Source organism: Bubalus bubalis, chromosome 17 (assembly GCF_019923935.1).
Source record: "Bubalus bubalis isolate 160015118507 breed Murrah chromosome 17, NDDB_SH_1, whole genome shotgun sequence".
Classification (NCBI taxonomy): domain Eukaryota; kingdom Metazoa; phylum Chordata; class Mammalia; order Artiodactyla; family Bovidae; genus Bubalus; species Bubalus bubalis.
The window spans coordinates 3,263,951-3,281,869 of record NC_059173.1 but is presented as its reverse complement, the minus strand read 5'-3'; the positions used below and the strand labels follow the sequence as shown (position 1 = coordinate 3,281,869).

Sequence of the window (17,919 nt, the reverse complement as noted above, 5' to 3'; positions counted from 1 at the left end):
ATTCTTCTGTGGGGCTTGGTGGACGGGGAAGCCTTTGTTCTCTCCTCTCCTCGCAGAGACTATTTCTAGGTGACTTTCCTAGTCCTTGCAAGTGGCCCTGCTAACCGTGGCTTCGTGTGTCTAATGATTAAATCTCGCTCCCTAAATTGCTTTGTTTTGTCTCCCAGGAGGCACCCATCTTTCCGGTTGGTTGAGAAAACTGGGCGGTCTGGTCCGGGTTCAGTAGCCGCGCCCCCTCTGAGCAGGCGGGCAGAGAACAGCTGACTGCTCACGTGACTGTCCCAGCTCCCAGTCCCGCTCTCCTGTCCCAGGCCGGGGTGGGCAGTTTCAGGGGCTCCTTCTGGGAGGGGTAGCAGGTAGGCACCCCAGCCGTGCCTGTCTACTGCGGGAACGGCCGAGGGCATACAGACAGGCGTGGCTGGACAGACTCAGCAGTCAGACGTTCTGCACCCGCGTCCAGGGCTCTTCGGGCAGAGGGGAAAGTGTGGATGGCCGCACTCGCCCCTGCCCCCGCCTCCAGGAAGGCCTGCGCAGCTCTGCCCTTCCTTCCCCTGTTCTTTGGCCTCCCTTTCCCCTCAGCTACAGACCTTTTCCCTTTTCCCTCCGCTGACTTAGCAGTGTGCTGCCGGGCGTGGAGGGATTAATCAGTGACAGGAAGCTGCCTCTTTCGGAGCAGTGACCACTGTGGTCAGGAGAGCCTCTCTCTACCCGGCCAGCCCTAGGAGCCTGTCCCGCTCCCCGCCTGCTGTCCAGCCCCTGCTCCTGCCATGGGGCACCTCGGGGCCCTCCTCTTCCTGCTGGGGGGCCTGGGAGCGCTAGCCCACATCTGCGGTGAGTAACTGGATCTAACCTGGAGAGAGGACCATCTTGTCCCAGCCCCTCATTATACAAGGGGAGAAACCAAGGCTCGGATGTATGTTGGGGGGTGACTTAGCCGCCCCTCGGGGCTCCCACGGCAGTTTGGACTTCCCTGAACCTCAACGCGTTTAGCGCGCTGTGTTGAGATGAACTCTACGTCTGACTTGCTACCAGACAAGATCGCTTCCATGACATCAGTCATTTGTTGATTACGTTGACCGAGCCTTCACTATGCCAAGTGTGGGACTAGGCTTTGGGGAAAAAACAGGGAGCAAGAAAGGGGTCCCAGCCCTGCCCCAGCTAGATAGAGCTTCTGTTCTAGTGAAAGGGACAGTGGTCAAGAGGCGAGTCAGTGCTGGACTTGGGGGCTGTGGCCAAAGGAAGCCCCTGGCCTGGAGGGAGAGAGCTGGGTGCCGCCAATTCAGGGAGAAAGGGTGGGATTTCCGAGGACCAGGAGGCAATGCAGGAACTGAGACCCAAAGGAGGAAAAGGCGCTGGTGGCGGCGAGGAGAGGAGTGTGGGGGGCAGGGGGGGCCACCCCAGACAGAGGGAAAGTGAGCAGGTGGAGACCTGGGGTGTGAGGACGCTGAGGCATTAGCTTTGCACTCCACATCCAGGGGCCTGCCTGCTCCCCCGGGGGCCTCTCAGGGCCTGTCTGGGAGTCAGAGCACACAGGTTCAGGGCTGCTGACGCCCTGGAGCCCCGCAGGAAACAGAGGCAGGAAGGGAGGCACCCAGCAGCAGGATCTCTTGTTACTCATGGAAAAACCGAGAGGCAGGCTCACTTGTGTCCGGGTGACAGATGAAGCGGTCAAGGGTCATAGGGACCAGGTGACCTGCCTGCCCAAGGCACCATGGCTTTCCAGGACTTGGCTGGAACTCGGTTCTGAGAACTCCAGGTCAGGGTCTTCCCCGGGCAACAGGAGTCTCTTACCTCTCAAGCCCTTGGCTCTTGATTCCTGTCCAGACAGTCCCCAGGGGTGACCCAGGACCCTCTGTTGGGTATGAGCCTTTCAACAATTCATCCATAGGCTTGACCCCTTTAGAGTGCTGGGCTGGGTTTGGGGGTACAGCCCACTGCTGCCAGGCCATTTAGTCGCCCCCAGTCTCATTCCCTCACTTGTAAAAGGGGTTGAGAATGCTCCCCGGCCTTCTTCCTGGTGTGACGCAAGCATTTCTGCTCTGCCAGCTTCAAGCCCCGTGTGGTTGTGAATATGACAGGGATGCCAGCACCAGCTCCTGCATGGAGCTCCCATTGTCAGAGCCAGTCCTCAGCTGGCAGAGCTGGGCGGCCCTGTGAACCCCAGGCCCAGAGGGCAGCGCGCTCACCCAGGCTCACTTTTATTGCCCCGGGGGAATCTGCCCGGCTCCTTCCTGCTGAGACTGAATCGGGTTTACCTGCCTCTCTTTAGAGCACCAGCTTCTCTTCCTGTCTCTCTAATCCCAGAGCTGGAGGTTGGAGCCCTGGCTCGGGGCAGGGGCTCCCTCTCCGGTTTGAAGAAGAGGGAGAGGAAAAGAGAACTGTGGAAGGACCGATAGGCAGACAGACTGGCGGAAAAATGGAGAGAATGAGATAGATCCAGAGAGAAAGAGAGAGAAATTCCTATAGAAATGGCGGTGGACACACAGAAAGCCAGAGAGAAAGAGCAAGGAAAAGAGAAGCACCCTCCCCTCAAGTTCCTTTGCTCCATTCTTGGGGGTGGGGGCAGGTGGGGGGTACTGCCCAGCAGCTGGAATCCCCACTGCAATTAGGAGGAAAGAAAGTGAAATCGCAGTCGCTCAGTCATGTCTTTTGGAAACCATGGACTGTAGCCCACCAGGCCTCTCTGTCCATGGGATCCTCCAAGCAAGAATACTGGAGTGGGTTGCCATTCCCCTCCTCCAGGGGATCTTCCTGACCCAGGGATGGAACCTGGGTCTCCTGCATTGCAGGCAGATGCTTTACCATCTGAGCCACCATTAACCAATTAGGAGGAAGTAGCCGGGAAAAGTCCAAGGCCACCTGCTCAGCCCAGGTCCCGTCCCCGAGGGAGGCCAACTCCTGTCTGCTGGAACTGGGAAATACCCCTGAGGCTTCTGCTTCCCTCGTGGGTGAGTCCCAAAGCACACAGATAAATGGCTGCAGACAATGACGATGGCTTTCCAGCAGTTTAGCTCCCAATCTCAGGTCCTTCTCACCTAAACTCAGGTGGCAGGAAAAGCATTATTCTGAGACCTGCCCCCGAGGAAGTTCATCAGACCGCCCCAGTGAGCCAGCGGGCAGCCTGCAGTGTTGTTTTTTTTTTTTGTAATTGGAATATAGTTGATGTACAATATTGTGTTAATTTCTGCTGTACAGCGAAGTTAATGAATTATATGTATACCTATGTCCACTTTTTTTTTAAGATTTTTTTTACCATATAGATCATTACAGACTATTGAGTAAAGTTCCCTGTGCTATACAGTAAGTCCTTACTTAGTTATCTGTTTTATATATATATAGAGAGAGTAGTATGTACATGGGCTTCCCTGGTGGCTCAGATGGTAAAGAATCTGCCTGCAGTGCACGAGACTTGGGTGAGATCCCTGGGTCAGGAAGATCCCCTAGAGAAGGGAATGACAACCCACTCCAGTATTCTTGCCTGGAGAATCCCAGGGACAGAGGAGCCTGGCGGGCTACAGTCCATGGGGTTGCAAAGAGTTGGACACGACTGAGTGACTAACGTTTTCACTTTTTCAGTGTGTGCATGTCAGTCCCAATCTTCCAGTTTATCCCTCTCTCCCCTTTTCCCCACGGTAACTTTAGTTTTGTTTTCTACATCTGTGAATCTATTTATGTTTTAAAAACTGGATCTGTAACCTGTTCCCACGTGGGCTGAAGTTTATGTAAATGGGTGGGACACGCCCACAGCTTTGAACTTCTGTTTTCTCTTTGCTCCCAGCACCTACATCGCAGGCAGGGCTGGCGTGAGGACCAAGGCGGGTGGGGCGCGGTGCCTGGGGAACCAGGCTTGGCCAGTCTCTGATGGGCAGAGTGGCTGTCTGGTACCCGCTTCTGCCCTGGGCCTACCACCTCTTTCCTGGCCCACTCCAGCCACTCTCTCGGGATACTGGCTGCCTCTTGTTAACAACCAGACTCCCTTATACCAGTCGGGTGTGTGGCCTGTGGCCATAAAGGTGGGGATGTTTATTCCCTGGAAAATACCTTGATAAGGTGCTGCTGTGGCCTGGCCCTGCCCCCTCACTTGGCCTCTTCTCTTTCCTAAGAGATAACCGAGGTGGACAGCACGCTGGTGGAGAGGCTGGGCCAGCGCCTCTTGCCCTGGATGGACCGGCTCTCCCCGGAGCAGCTGAACCCCAGTATCTACGTGGGCCTGCGCCTCTCGAGCCTGCAGGCTGGGGCCAAGGAGGCCCACTACCTGCACAGCCTCAAGCTCAGCTACCAGCAGAGCCTCCTGAGGTCCGGCCATGCTCTCTCCTCCTTTCTCCGGGGCAGCCCCTCATCCTAGGAGGCAGGAGACCCGCGCTCCGGTCTGGGCCTGTCGCTGCTTTGTTGGGAGACCTTAGGGCAAGTTTCACCTCCTCTGGGCCTCTCTCCATCTGTGGAGTGGGGTTGATCTGACCGTATTGGAGATACCAATCCAGGGCCCTTGTGCGGCCTCTGTACCGCCCTCTGCCCGACTGAGGCAGACATCACTAATCCATGGCCGCACTCTTTCACACTGAGCCCAGCGGCAGCATCGGACTATCTGCGCTCCCTTTCCAGGGGCTATTAAGGGGGGAGGGGCTTGTCCTGAGGTCCAGCTTGGGAGTTGGAATGAGGGGCGAAGGGTCAGGACCATCAGAGAGTGTCTCCTGCTTGGACTCCCTCTTGGGAAGTGGACGCAGGGCGAGGAGAGGAAGAAAGGGAGGCTGCAGGGGAAGCTTGGCCACAATGGGGGGGCAGACAGGTCACTTGGACTCAAGAGCTCTCAGAGTTTGTCCTTGAGTTCAACTTGTCATTTTTATGAAATATGTGTGATGTACACCTCACAACTTACATCGCTGACTACATCTGCTTCCGTCAGGTCTCAGAAACTTTCCAACCGCTAGGATTTTTTTTTCTCCAGTTTGTCATGTTGGCAGGGAGAGTGCCCCAAGGCAGGCTCACCAGGAAGGCCCTTTCTCACAAAAGTGTTGTTCCCTGGCTTGGTCCTAGGCCTGCCTCCAACAAGGATGACAGTGACTCCGAGGCCAAGCCCTCCATGGGCCAGCTGGCCCTCTACCTGCTGGCTCTCCGGGCCAACTGCGAGTTCATCGGAGGCCGCAAGGGGGACAGGCTGGTCTCCCAGCTGAAGCGGTTCCTGGAGGACGAGAAGAGGGCCATCGGTGAGGAGGCGCGGGCTGCCAGGGGTGGGGAGGGCGCATCGGACAGCATCATGGAACGTGCACATCAGAGCTTTGGGTTTTCTCCTCAGGCCTCTTTCCTGCCCTCCGCTCTGCCTGTCTTGATATTTATCGAGGCTTGGGCCTGCTCCAGGGGGCATCCTTAATCAAGCCTTTCCTGCATCCTGCATGCATTCTGTTGGCAAGTCCTGCTGCTCAGCCACCAAGCTTGGTCTGATTATCCTCCTTTGGACAACTGCCCAGCCTCCTTACTCCTTAGCCTCCCTCTGCTTCCTCTCCTGCCTCCTGACTCAACCCGGCCCACACAGAGTGAGCATTTAAAGCATAAACCTAGGGACTGCCCCAGCAGCCCAGCGGTTGAAACTCCACTTTCCAATAGAGGAGGCACATAATCACTGCAGATGGTGACTGCAGCCGTGAAATTAAAAGACGCTTACTCCTTGGAAGAAAAGTTATGACCAACCTAGCCAGCATATTAAAACGCAGAGACATTACTTTGTCAACAAAGGTCCATCTAGTCAAGGCTATGGTTTTTCCAGTAGTCATGTATGGATGTGAGAGTTGGACTGTGAAGAAGGCTGAGTGCTGAAGAATTGATGCTTTTGAACTGTGGTGTTGGAGAAGACTCTTGAGAGTCCCATGGACTGCAAGGAGATCCAACCAGCCCATCCTAAAGGAGATCAGTCCTGGGTGTTCATTGGAAGGACTGATGCTGAAGCTGAAACTCCCAACACCTCATGTGAAGAGTTGACTCATTGGAAAAGACTGATGCTGGGAGGGATTGGGGGCAGGAGGAGGATGAGATGGCTGGATGGCATCACCATCTCAATGGACATGAGTTTGGGTAAACTGCGGGAGTTGGTGAAGGACAGGGAGGCCTGGTGCGCTGCGATTCATGGGGTCACAAAGAGTTGGACACGACTGAGCGGACTGAACTGACCTGAACTGAGGAACTATGGTCTCACATACCACGAGGTGCAGCCCCCAAAAAATTTTTTTTAATAAACTAAATATACTTTTGATCCTGTTAGTGCTACGTTTGGAGAAGGAAATGGCAACCCACTCCAGTGTTCTTGCCTGGAGAATCCCGGGGACAGGGAAGCCTGGTGGGCTGCTGTCTATGGGGTCACACAGAGTCAGACACGACTGAAGTGACTTAGCATAGCATAGCATAGTGCTGCGTAAACCCTGCAGGAGCTGCTCGCTGCTGTGCTCACAGCCCTCAGGCTCAGTCTGTCTGCCCATTTCTCTGCAGACCCTGCCCACCCACTCGTCCGCCCCTCTGTGGGCTCCGGTCACCCCGGCCATATCTCTCAGCTCACCTTGCAAACCAGGGTCTTGACAGATCCAGGGAACCCCCTATCTGGAAGGTTTCCTTCCACTTCTAGATCACTCCTATAGGCCTCTGCCTCTCTCCCTCCCTCCCCTGGATCACTGCCTCAGAGAATCCTGCCTGGGCTCCCCAACTATTCAGAGGCCTCTGTTATTCAGCCCCTTGGACCTCAGTACACAATTCAGTTATAATCATGGTCTCATGAGCGTGGCAGCCAGCCCTCTCAGCAGCTCAGAATTCACAGAGAGAATTCAGGTGGGAGAGCAATTACCCATCCCTGAGGCAGAGGTGAGGTTGTGCCCACACACCACCAGCAGAGGGCAGCACTCAGCATTTCCTCCCTCCCCAGGCAGACCCCACCCCACTGCAGTTCAGTTCAGTTCAGTCGCTCAGTCGTGTCCCACTCTTTGTGACCCAATGGACTGCAGCACGCCAGGCTTCCCTGTCCATCAACAACTCCTGGAGTTTAGTCAAACTCATGTCCATTGGGTCGGTGATGCCATCTAATCATCTCATTCTCTGTCTTTTCCTTCTCCTCCCGCCTTCAATCTTTCCCAGCATCAGGGTCTTTTCAAATGAATCAGTCCTTCGCATCAGATGGCCAAAGTGTTGGAGTTTCAGCTTCAGCATCAGTCCTTCCAATGAATATTCAGGACTGATCTCCTTTAGGATGGACTGGTTGGATGTCCTTGCAGTCCAAGGGTCTTCTCCAACACCACAGTTCAAAAGCATCAGTTCTTTGGTGCTCAGTTTTCTTTATAGAAACCACCACAACCCCTAGGGAAATCTTCTTTCCTATGGCTTCTAAGAAAAACTGCCACACCAGATTTCTACTTGGACACCCAAAAAGTTAAAGTGGCTTGCTAAACAACACAGGCTGGTTTTTCCCCTAAAGAAGCAGCAATCGATCTCACCCAGACTTGTTATTCCCCTGCTTCTGGGGGCCCAGGGAGAAGGCAAACTTTTGTTCGGAAAACGAGAACAGCCAGCCGCATACTGACATGTCGCTGCCTGGGCTGGGTTTGAGCAAGTCCTCAGCTAGCCCTGGCTGCGCTGTGCCTGGTCTGTCATCACCGTTCATGCCTCCGGGCACAGCGCCTGACACTCAGTGGTGTCTCAGCAAGTATGAGTCAAGCGGGTGAAGAAAAGAAGGGTCCCTGATAGCTCAGTTGATAAAGAATCCGCCCGCAATGCAGGAGACCCCGGTTCGATCCCTGGGTTGGGAAGATCCCTGGAAAAGGGAAAGCCTGCCCACTCCAGTATTCTGGCCTGGAGAATTCCATGGAGGGTATAGTCTATGGGGTTGCAAAGAGTTGGACACGACTAAGCGACTTTCACTTTCACCACCCAAAGGAGGGTGTTGGGAAGCTGGTGCTGGCGGGCGGCTGGTTGCTGGGAGGGGCAAGCGTGACGCTCCCACCCCATGGTTTTCTTGCTCCCAGGGCACAACCACCAGGGCCACCCCCGCACCAGCTACTACCAGTATGGCCTGGGCATCCTGGCCCTGTGTGTCCACCAGAAGCGAGTCCATGACAGTGTGGTGGGCAAGCTCCTGTATGCCGTGGAACACAAGCCGCATCTTCTGCAGGACCACGTCTCTGTGGGTGAGTGGGCCGCACCCAGAAGGCCAGGCTGGCGCCCCTGCAGCCCCTGGCACCAGGCTCACCTTTCCTTGGGACCCCTCCTCTCGGGTCCATTAGGACGCGGAACGGTGAGGGCTCGTTGTGGTGCAGGGTCTGTGAGTCAACTCTCCTCCCTCCATCCTCCACCACACTCTTACTGCAGGGCACCCCGGACAGCTCAGCTGGCCTTTCTAGCTCAGCTTCTCTGGTAAAATAACCCCCCCAGCAGCATCTCAGTAAGAGATGTCTGGGTTTTTTAATTAATTAATTTTAATTGGAGACTAATTACAATATTGTAGTGGGTTTTGCCATACATTGACATGAATCAGCCACAGGTGTACATGTGTCCCCATCCTGAATCCCCCTCCCACCTCCCTCCCCAACCCATCCCTCAGGGTTGTCCCAGTGCACCGGCCCTGAGCGCCCTGCCTCATGCAAGGAGATATCTAATAAGTAAAGGATATAGCATGGCGCCCAGCATGGAGAAAGTGCTGGACACACAGCTATGATGTTCTCATCGAATAAGCTGGGAAGGGACAAAACAACCAAAAATGAACCAGGAGGCCTGAGACCTGGATTCCAGATCTGCTTCCTTCCTGTGTGACGTGGGTCTCCAGGGCCCTCTCTTGCCCTGATGCATCTCCCACTAACAGGGACAGAGCTAAGCAGGGTCAGCCCAGGGAAGGACCTCGGGGTAATGGGCAGCCCCAGGAGGGCTGGAGGAAGGGGAGCAATAGGGTCAGAGCAGCATTTTAAAGTTTCCACCAGCTAGGGGGAACAACTCAGCCCAGTCTGCCCAGTTTCCAGGATGGCAAACTGGGATGGTCAGTCACCAGATAGAGGTCAGTGAGAGAGACTGGGGGAGGGAGGGTCAAGAGGACCTTATCCTACACCACTCGCTTGCAAACCTGCGTGCACTTTAGAATCACCAGGAGAGTTTTTTTGTTTGTTCATTTGTGGTTTTTTGTTTTTTGGGGGTGGGGGGGCCATACCACACAGCTTTTGGAAACTTAGTTTCCCCAACCACGAAATTAAAAGATGCTTGCTCCTTGGAAAAAAAGCTATGACAAACCTAGGCAGTGTAGGAAAAAGCAAAGACATCACTTTGTCCCCTGCAGACACCATGGCCATGGCAGGCATGGCCTTCTCCTGTCTGGAGCTGTCCAACCTCAACCCCAAGCAGAGAAACCGGATCAACCTGGCCCTCAAGAGAGTGCAAGAGAAGATCCTGAAGGCCCAGACCCCAGAGGGCTACTTCGGGAATGTCTACAGCACCCCTCTGGCTTTGCAGGTGGGGAAGAGACTCCGGGGCCATGCTCTACCCTAGTGGCTGGAGGGAAGTGGACCAGCCAGGGGCTGGAAGACCTGGCCCCTCTGACCCACCTCCTCCTTCTCTTCCCCATTCTGTCCCCAGTTGCTGATGGGTTCCCTCAGGCCCTCGGTGGAGCTGGGCACGGCCTGCCTCAAAGCCAAGGCTGCTCTGCAGGCCAGCCTACAGCACAAGACCTTCCAGAACCCTCTCATGATCTCTCAGCTGCTGCCCATCCTGAACCAGAAGAGCTATGTGGATCTCATCTCCCCAGACTGCCAGGCTCCAAGAGGTAGCTGGCTTTTCACAGAAGCCCCACTCTTTTCAATCTGCATCGAAGTCGCCCTGTCCCAGTGGGGGTGGGGGGGATCTTGCTCCATCTTGATTTGCTGAATCAGCGGGGGTTTGCTGGTGTGCATGGGACACACCTGCAGCTAAGATGCCTTCACAGGTTCTAGACGCTCAGTATGGGGAGGGAGACCCCAAACGGTGAGCTCTGGGCCTGCTGTGACTCTTCAGCCCCTTGTGTGATGCCCAGTACAGAAATGTTTGAATGAATGAATGAATGGATGGATGGATGGATGGATAGATGGATGGATGGGTGCATAGATGGATGGATGGATGGCTGGATGAATAGATGGATGGATGGATGGGTGCATAGATGGATGGATGGGTGGGTGGATGGATGGGTGAATAGATGGATGGATAGATGGATGGATGAATAGATGGATGGGTGCATAGATGGATGGGTGGGTGGGTGGATGGATGGGTGAATAGATGGATGGATGGATGAATAGATGGATGGATGGATGGATGGGTGAATAGATGGATGGATGGATGGATGGGTGAATGGATGGATGGATGGGTGAATGGATGGATGGATGGATGGGTGAATAGATGGATGGATGGATGGGTGAATGGATGGATGGATTAATAGATGGATGGATGGATGGATGAATAGATGATGGATGGATGGATGAATAGATGGATGGATGGATGGATGGGTGAATGGATGGATGGATGAATGAAAAGATGGATGGATGGATGGGTGAATAGATGGATGGATGGGTGGATGGGTGAATGGATGGATGGATTAATAGATGGATGGATGGATGGATGGGTGAATGGATGGATGGATGAATGAATAGATGGATGGATGGATGAATAGATGGATGGATGGATGGATGAATAGATGGATGGATGGATGGATGAATAGATGGATGAATAGATGGATGGATGGATGGATGGGGAGAGACATTAGCTCCCCAGCTAACATTTTGATTAGCTCCCATACCTCATAATGACTCCCTGAATTATGAAGTTAGCTGCCTGAATCAGGGCTTCATCTGAGGGAGGAACTAGGGTTGGTGGGTGGGATTTGCCAGTGGAGAAGAGAGGGGGAAGGCAGAGTGGGGAGGGGGCATCAAGGGCAAAGGCTCAGAGGCGTACAGTCTGGAATTGGGAGGAGGGTGTCACTGCAGCGTAGGGTCTGGGAGGATGAGCTGGAGTGGCAGGAAGGCAGGAGGATGAAAAGGAGGGGATCCCTCAGAGGTAACGGAGATGACATGAACAGATGTATGTTCTAGTTAACAACCCCCGGGGCTGCTGGGGGGGCAGGTAGGTGGGAGGGGGACACTGGAGCAGAGAAACCAGTGAGGGGCCTGAGCTTGGGTGGTGGGGGATGTGGGAGCTGAGGGGCTGGGGAGGCTGGGAAAGCAGCTGGGTGATATTGGTGGTGGTATTGATGGGGAGGGGGCCCAGGGGAAGGAGGAGGTCCCAATGGGCTGCAGTGTCTTCCTGGGAAGAAAGGAGGACTAAGGCCTGGCCCCCTACCCTCAGAGTGGCTGCCCCTTCCCCTCTCCCCGGCACAGCCCTGTTGGAACCGGCTCCAGAGACCCCGCCACAGGCCCAAGTCCCGAAGTTCATTGACGTCTTGCTGAAGGTCTCCAGCATCTCCCCTTCATACAGACACTCTGTCTCTGTCCCTGCCGGCTCCTCCCTGGAAGACGTTCTGAAGAATGCCCAGGAGCATGGAAGATTCAGGTGAGACCTCCCCACCTCCCGGCCCTCGCCTGACCCGACCTGGCATCCCCTGAAACAGGACTCAGTGAGGCAGGGGATGGAGACAGGGCTCCCTCGGGAGAGGCCCAGGCTTTCTCCCACCTGCTGTGCCCCCGACGCCCCCATGCTGTGGTGGAAACAGGCGTCAGGGTTGGGAGAGCAGGCTCCCAAGGCAGACCCTTGAATCCCAGCTCTGCGCTCTCCACCTGGGGACCAGGCCAGATGCCTTCCCTGCAGCTCATGAGGACGGCATGGTGCCCCTCACCTCCCACCCGCCAGGGCCCGTTCGGGAGCTAGGGCATGAGGGCACAGACAGGACGTGGTATTAACACATGCTTTTTGTGCGCAGGGTCACGCACTTAGTAAGCGCTCAACACAGGCTAGCTTTCAGAAGGATGAGACTTTTTAGTATCAAACGATCCTGGTCCGATCCCTGTGATGAAGGAGTCACCTGGCCAAGCCTTCTGCAGAGTGCGGTGGGACAAGGGCCTTCCTCTTGCTTCTCACCCTGAGATGGGATGGATCTGAGATGAGTGTTTCCAGAGCGCTGCTCTGGGCCCCGCCATGTCCACACCTGAATAAGATGGGAGGGGTCCCCGGCGGGGATCGGCCCAGAGGATGAGTGCCTCCCAGCGGACCCCACGGCCTGCAGCGCACTGATGGCCGCACCGCTGGGCCCACACACACCGGGTGCCCTTGGCAGGCCCTGGGATCACCTAGCGGACGTGCATACTCAGTCGCTCGGGCGTGTCCGACTCTTTGGCGACCCCATGGACGGTAGCCCGCCAGGCTCCTCTGTCCGTGGGATTTCTCAGGCAAGAATACTGGAGTGGGTTGCCATTTCCTTCTCTAGGGGATCTTCCTAATGCAGGGATCGAAGCCGCATCTCTTACATCTCCTGCAATTGTCAGGCAAATTCCTTATCACTGAGCCACCTGGGATTACCAAGGTCGTGTTTGGACATTGTCGTCAAAATGGAAAAAAAAAATTGAACTTTTTTTTTTGGCCACACCACGGCATGTGGGATCTTAGTTTCCATAGCAGAGTCGAACCCACACTCCCTTGCAGTGTAAGCGAAGAGTCTCAACCACGGACCACCAGGGAAGTCCCAACTTGGACAGTTTTATTCAGAACTGCAGGACCTCTGAGAAAATGTCAGGGATACCAATCTGAGAAATGATTCTCTTGGTGGTAGAGAGGGTGCCTGAGCTGGGTTCAGGGGCCAGAAGGGAGGCATGTTTGAGGCACATGAGTGCATGGCAGAGAAAGCCGGACTCTGGAAGGAGAGAGAGGAAGAGAGACAGGCGGCGAGGAAGAGACAGAAAGAGGGGAGAGAGCAATGGAGCGAGGCAGGCCAGCAGCGCTCTGGGCAGCCACGTGGCCCCCGAAACCTGGGTACGGGCTGCTCCCTAAAACCTTCCCTTTGACCAGGTCACCCTGAGGGCATTTCTGTTTCTTAAAACTATGAAAACCTTCCCTCTCCAAGGCCAATGCTACTGATAAGGAGAGAGGACCGCCACGGCATTTGAAGAGAGTCATTTTGGCAGCCGTGTCCATACTCAGGAAGGGGTGGTATGGAGTGTCTTGGTTGCAAAGGCCAGGAATCTAATCCAAGCCTCTCTAGTAGCAGGCAGCATGGGGTGTGTAGACTCGGAGGGAAGACTGAGCAGCCCAGCTGAGAGAATGGGGGTGCCCCTGAGCCACAGAGGGGGCTTCCCTGGTGGCTCAGTGGTTAAAAAAACCCGCCTGCCAATGCAGGAGACTCGGGTTCGATCTCTGGGTCGGGAAGATCCCCTGGAGGAGGAAATGGCAACCCACTCTAGTACTCTTGCCTGGGAGATGCCATGGACAGAGGAGCCTTGCGAGTTACAGTCCATGGAATCCCCAAAGAGCCTGACACGACTTAGCGACTAAACAACAACTGAGCCACGAAAACGCCACCGGTGTCTCTGCCTCTGTCTCACCTGCTCTACTTCTTCCTCCTGTTGGCCTCACTCTGGGTGTGGGCAGCTTCTGATTCTCACCCCACTGCAAGGTCAGCCCCCAGAGTGGGAGGTGTCTGGGGGGCTGGAGAGGAGGCGTGGAGGAAGGGCGCCTGGGGAGGCTGCCCAGGAAGGGCTTGGCCAGCACTGCCCTGAAAGTGAGGGCAGGCTTTGCTTTCTGTGAGTGGTTCAGCTTCTGCCCTTGGGTCGACGGGAGCAAAAGTCACCTTTTCTTTCTCTTTGTCCCTTTGGTAGGTTTAGAACACAGGCCTCCCTGTCCGGCCCCTTCCTGACTTCCGTGCTGGGGAGAAAGGCTGGGGAACGTGAGTTCTGGCAGGTCCTCCGAGATCCTGACACCCCCTTGCAGCAAGGTGAGTCTGGTGGCCAGCCCCCTGCGCACGTGTTCCCCAGCCCAGCCCTGTCTCAGAACCCAGGCTTCGTCAACTCACCCCAGCTTTCCCCCAGAACCTTCCTGGTGCTCAGCCTCAGGTCACCGCTGACACTCAAGCTTGCATATAATACATTTAACTGTATTCTTAAGAATTTTTGTGTATGTCACTGTGGCAACTCTCGGAAAGCAGATAGGCAAAAAAGAAGAAATTTAAAATTGCCCACAATCCACTACCTAGCGATTAACTTTTTTTTTTTTTTTTTAAACTTCTGGTGTATTTTCTTCCAGGTAATTTTAAAAAATATGTACGTTTGTTTTTTCGTAAAAATGAAGCCATACTCTATAGCAGTGCTGTCCCATAGGAAAAAAAAATGTGAGCCTCGTCACGTGTAATCCTAAATTCTGTAGTTGATCAAACTAACATTAACAATACATCTTATTTAATCCAGTACATCCAATATCATTCCAAGATGTAATCAACGCAAAATTATTGATGACATATTTTGCATCTTTTTTTGGTCCCTTTCCAGTGCTCAGTAGATACATGTGGCTAATGGCTGGCGTATTGAATGGCACAACTCGATACACGGTTTTGCAGTTTATCTTTTTCATCCTTAACATATGGTAGCCATCTTTCTATGCGAGTATATGTAGATCTTCCCCTTTCTTTGTAATAGCCACATAGACTATATCATCCAGCAGGGTGCTTTGGGCTGCAAGGAACAGTAATGTGACACGAACTAGCTTCCACGATGCAGCTTTCATTGGCTCATCTCTTGGCTCCTGTGACCAGATTCCAGTGGGAGTAAGGATTTCAGGCCCAGCCCCACCTCCCCGCGACCCTCCTCCTCTCTTTGCTGGCTTCCTCCTCCAGAGAGGCTGCTCTGTGTCTTCCCGGGGCTGCTCCCTTTTGTGAGGCAGGAAACTTGTCTGTGAATTGCCCAGCACACGTCTCCTGGCATCCTGAAGGCAGACTTGGGATTCAGGCGCGTTCCTAGACCCTTCCCTGTTGCCAGGAGACGCCCCTCTGCGCCCATCACTGGCTAGAGAGAAGGGACCGTTGCAAGCCTGGCTTGCCAGTCAGGGCCCAGGCCCAGTGTGGAGTGGAATGGGTGGACCGCAGCTTATCGACTCCCGCTGGGCCTTTAGCGCGTCTCCAGTTTTAACGCCCCACGCCATCATAGCATCCCTGAGCATCAGCCCTGTCACTGGACAAACTCTTAAGGATCATCTGTCCCCGCTCCTGGTATCTGGGACTTCTAGGGGGCACTTGCCATGTGCCAGGGGATTGGGCCAAGTGCTTTACAGAAGGTGGGACTGACTGAGGGAGCCCAGTAAAAAGCCATCTTTCTCCCTGCCTGGCTTCTGGAAAAATTGAGAAATAAAACCAAGAGGCTACAGATGGAGAGACCGGATCTGGCCTCTATTACCGATAAAGGCTGGATTGAGGAGGTAGCCGAGGGGGAGAGCCTGATGGACTCAGCCACAAGGCAGATGTGGGCGGTGGTGTCCTCTACCTCCCTCACCCGGCCCCCCGGTCCAGCAGGAAGCCCACTCCCCTGGGGAAAAAAGGAGGGCCGGGTTGTTGATATCATTACTACCCTCATTTTAAAAATGGGAGCACCAGTGCTCGGAGAGGTTACATAACCTGCCCAGAATCACACCCCTATGAGTACAGAGCTGGGGCTTGAACCCGGGAGTCTGCTGGAGCCTGGATGGTGCCTCGTGAGTGAAGGCTGACTTCACTCATGGTCCTGCTTCTCCCCAGACCTCCCGAGCAGGTCCCTCTTCTGGATGGCCCCTTGGGGGGACCGTGAAGACAGTGACCCCGCCCATCAGTGTTGTCAGGGTCTCTGGTTCCTTTGGCCCCATGATGGTTATTAGGGTGCCATCTCATGCCCTCCCACCTCCCTGGGGGGTACCCCATTGCAAAGTGAGCCTGTGGGTCTCAGCGACCCTGAGGTCACACTGAGTTCGGAGTCTCCAGACTGGCTCTGCACAGAACCTGGGTTTCCCACCACCGAGCCCTGAGCCCATTTTACAGGGCACGGGTCTAGAAGGTGAGGTCAGGATGAGGTACACTCTGCCCTGTTAACCCCCACCCCCCAACCTATTTCTGCAGGTATTGCTGACTACAGACCCAAGGATGGAGAGACCATCGAGCTGAGGCTGGTTGGCTGGTAGCCCCCCGGGCTCACCCACGCCGCTGCCTCCCACACTTCCTGTCTCCCGCCCTCCTTCCAGACACCCCGGTAATGGGCACACGCCTGATCCTGCTGCCTTCTCTTGCACACTTGTCCCCGGATCCCACAGCCGCCAGCCCTGCGGGGGTCCTAAACCACCGCCCACCTGGAGCAGGGAGCCCAGCACCTCCGCCAGGAGGTCTGTCTGCCTGGGTCTGGTCCCACCTGGCCCTGCGGGTGTCCCGTGAAGGTCACTCACAGGCTGGAGGGCGTAAACGTCTCGGACCCCTCCCCGGCCGCCTCGTGAGTACCGCTCGCTCTGCGATGGGGGTCCCTCGAGGACAGCCCTGCGGCCCTGACCCCAGCTCTCCACTCCGTCGTCCAGGCTGCCGCCCCAAAGCCGGCTGCGTTGTAGCGGCTGGTGAGGGCTTCTGCAGAGCTCTCAGCCCACCTCCAGAATGATTAAAGAGTTGGCTGTGCACGTGGCCCAGCGTCCTGATGCCTTGAGCTCGGAGTCAGTGCGGGTGCCGGGAGCAGAGGAGGGGGGACAGCCCCGTGGGCAGCAGAGGAGGGTGAGTGAGCATCCTTCTGGGTCCTAGGGGGCCGAGGCTGGTGTTGGTCACGCAGATTCCTGTTTAGGGGTGTGTACTTGCTAGATGCTTTCTTGCACAACTCTGAGGTTGGATGTTTCTCTTTTCCTCTCTGCTTTCAGATGAGGAAATCAGTGCCTCAGAGAGGGAGAGTGACTTGCCCGAAGTGGCCCGGGGCTGGGGTGTGGGATGGTGATTTAGGAGACAGACCTGGGGAGGCCTCCAGGCTCTTCCACGCAAACACTGAAAACCAGGGCCCTCAAAGATTGTGTTGACTTAGAAAAAAAAAAAAAAAAAAAAGCGTAACATGAGAGTAGGGAGTTAAGTTTTATTTGGGGCAAAATGGAGACTATGGCCTGGGAGGCAGAATTTTAGATAGCTCTGAGAAACTGCTCCAAAGAGGTGAGGGGTGGGGGTCAGTATATATATATGTGATTTCAGTGAAGGAGTTATGTGCAGTCAAGCACACATTTTAGGAGAAGCTTCCTGCTCATCTTGTGAAGGTTACTGCTGGCCACAAGGAGCAGATAGCTCCATTAATGATGTTAGTGCTTTTCTAGATATGAGAAGATGCAAGAATTAGGCTCATAAAATCTCCTGAAAATATCTACCTGGTGGCGTGTTCTTCCAGGTTTTCCCAGAGCAGAGTACCTCGTTCTCGATCTCCACCTTGAACTCCTTTCAGGGTGTGTTAAGGTCAGCGCCTGCAGTGGCTAGTGACTTAATCCTTGTAGAGGCAGAAGGCGAGTGACACTTTTTAGCTGGCAATGGCTGGGATTACATGGCAGAGTCCAAATTCAGCTGGAGGCCCAGGACCCCCGAGCTTCTCCTCAGAGGACGGTCAGGGCCTCAGCTGCCAGTGGGGTGGCGACCCTGCCTGTCAGCGGGAAGGGCTGGGTTCTGGGTTCCCCTCTGAAAAGTGGGGTTCTAGCCAGGGAGGCACCCTGTTAGCCCCCTTGCACCAAGGTTAGGAAGGAGGTCCCTGGGAGGGACCCTCTGACTGCACATCAGGTTTTACCGTGACTCTCATGGAGTCGGCAACACCGTAGATTAAACACATGCTTCTTCCTCCAGTCCAGGGTCTGGGCAGGTGAGGGAAGTAGGCAATTTAAAAAATGCTTTGAAGGGACTTCCCTGGTGGTCCAATGGTTAGGACTTCGCCTTCCAATGCAGGGGGTGCAGGTTTGATCCCTGACCAGAGAACTAAGATCCCACATGCCTTGTGG

The 17,919-nt window shown here is 54.9% G+C and overlaps 1 protein-coding gene across 2 annotated transcripts; it reads left to right on the top strand.

Annotated features, from left to right (window-relative positions):
* Positions 1-280: 280 nt before the first annotated feature.
* Positions 281-16,588, top strand: TCN2 (transcobalamin 2). 2 transcript variants are annotated; one of them, XR_006640124.1, is made up of 9 exons: positions 281-831; positions 4,104-4,296; positions 5,035-5,204; positions 7,998-8,159; positions 9,296-9,468; positions 9,592-9,778; positions 11,358-11,529; positions 11,897-13,582; positions 13,785-13,900. XR_006640124.1 is itself a non-coding variant. In XM_006069804.4 (9 exons), the coding sequence occupies exons 1-9, from the start codon at positions 768-770 to the stop codon at positions 16,102-16,104; spliced, it is 1,299 nt and encodes a 432-aa protein (XP_006069866.3). In that variant the 5' UTR covers positions 284-767; the 3' UTR covers positions 16,105-16,588. The 2 variants fall into 2 exon arrangements, 1 of the variants encoding a protein (XP_006069866.3); XM_006069804.4 differs by lacking the exon at positions 11,897-13,582 and adding an exon at positions 16,043-16,588 and having other exon boundaries at positions 284-831.
* The last annotated feature ends 1,331 nt before the right edge of the window (positions 16,589-17,919 follow it).

Coding starts and splice junctions, on each gene's coding strand:
- TCN2 (XM_006069804.4), top strand. CDS start 768: ATGGGGCACCTCGGGGCCCTCCTCTTCCTGCTGGGGGGCCTGGGAGCG. Junction 8,160..9,295: donor GCAGGACCACGTCTCTGTGG/GTGAGTGGGCCG, acceptor TGTCCCCTGCAG/ACACCATGGCCATGGCAGGC. Junction 13,901..16,042: donor TGACACCCCCTTGCAGCAAG/GTGAGTCTGGTG, acceptor CTATTTCTGCAG/GTATTGCTGACTACAGACCC.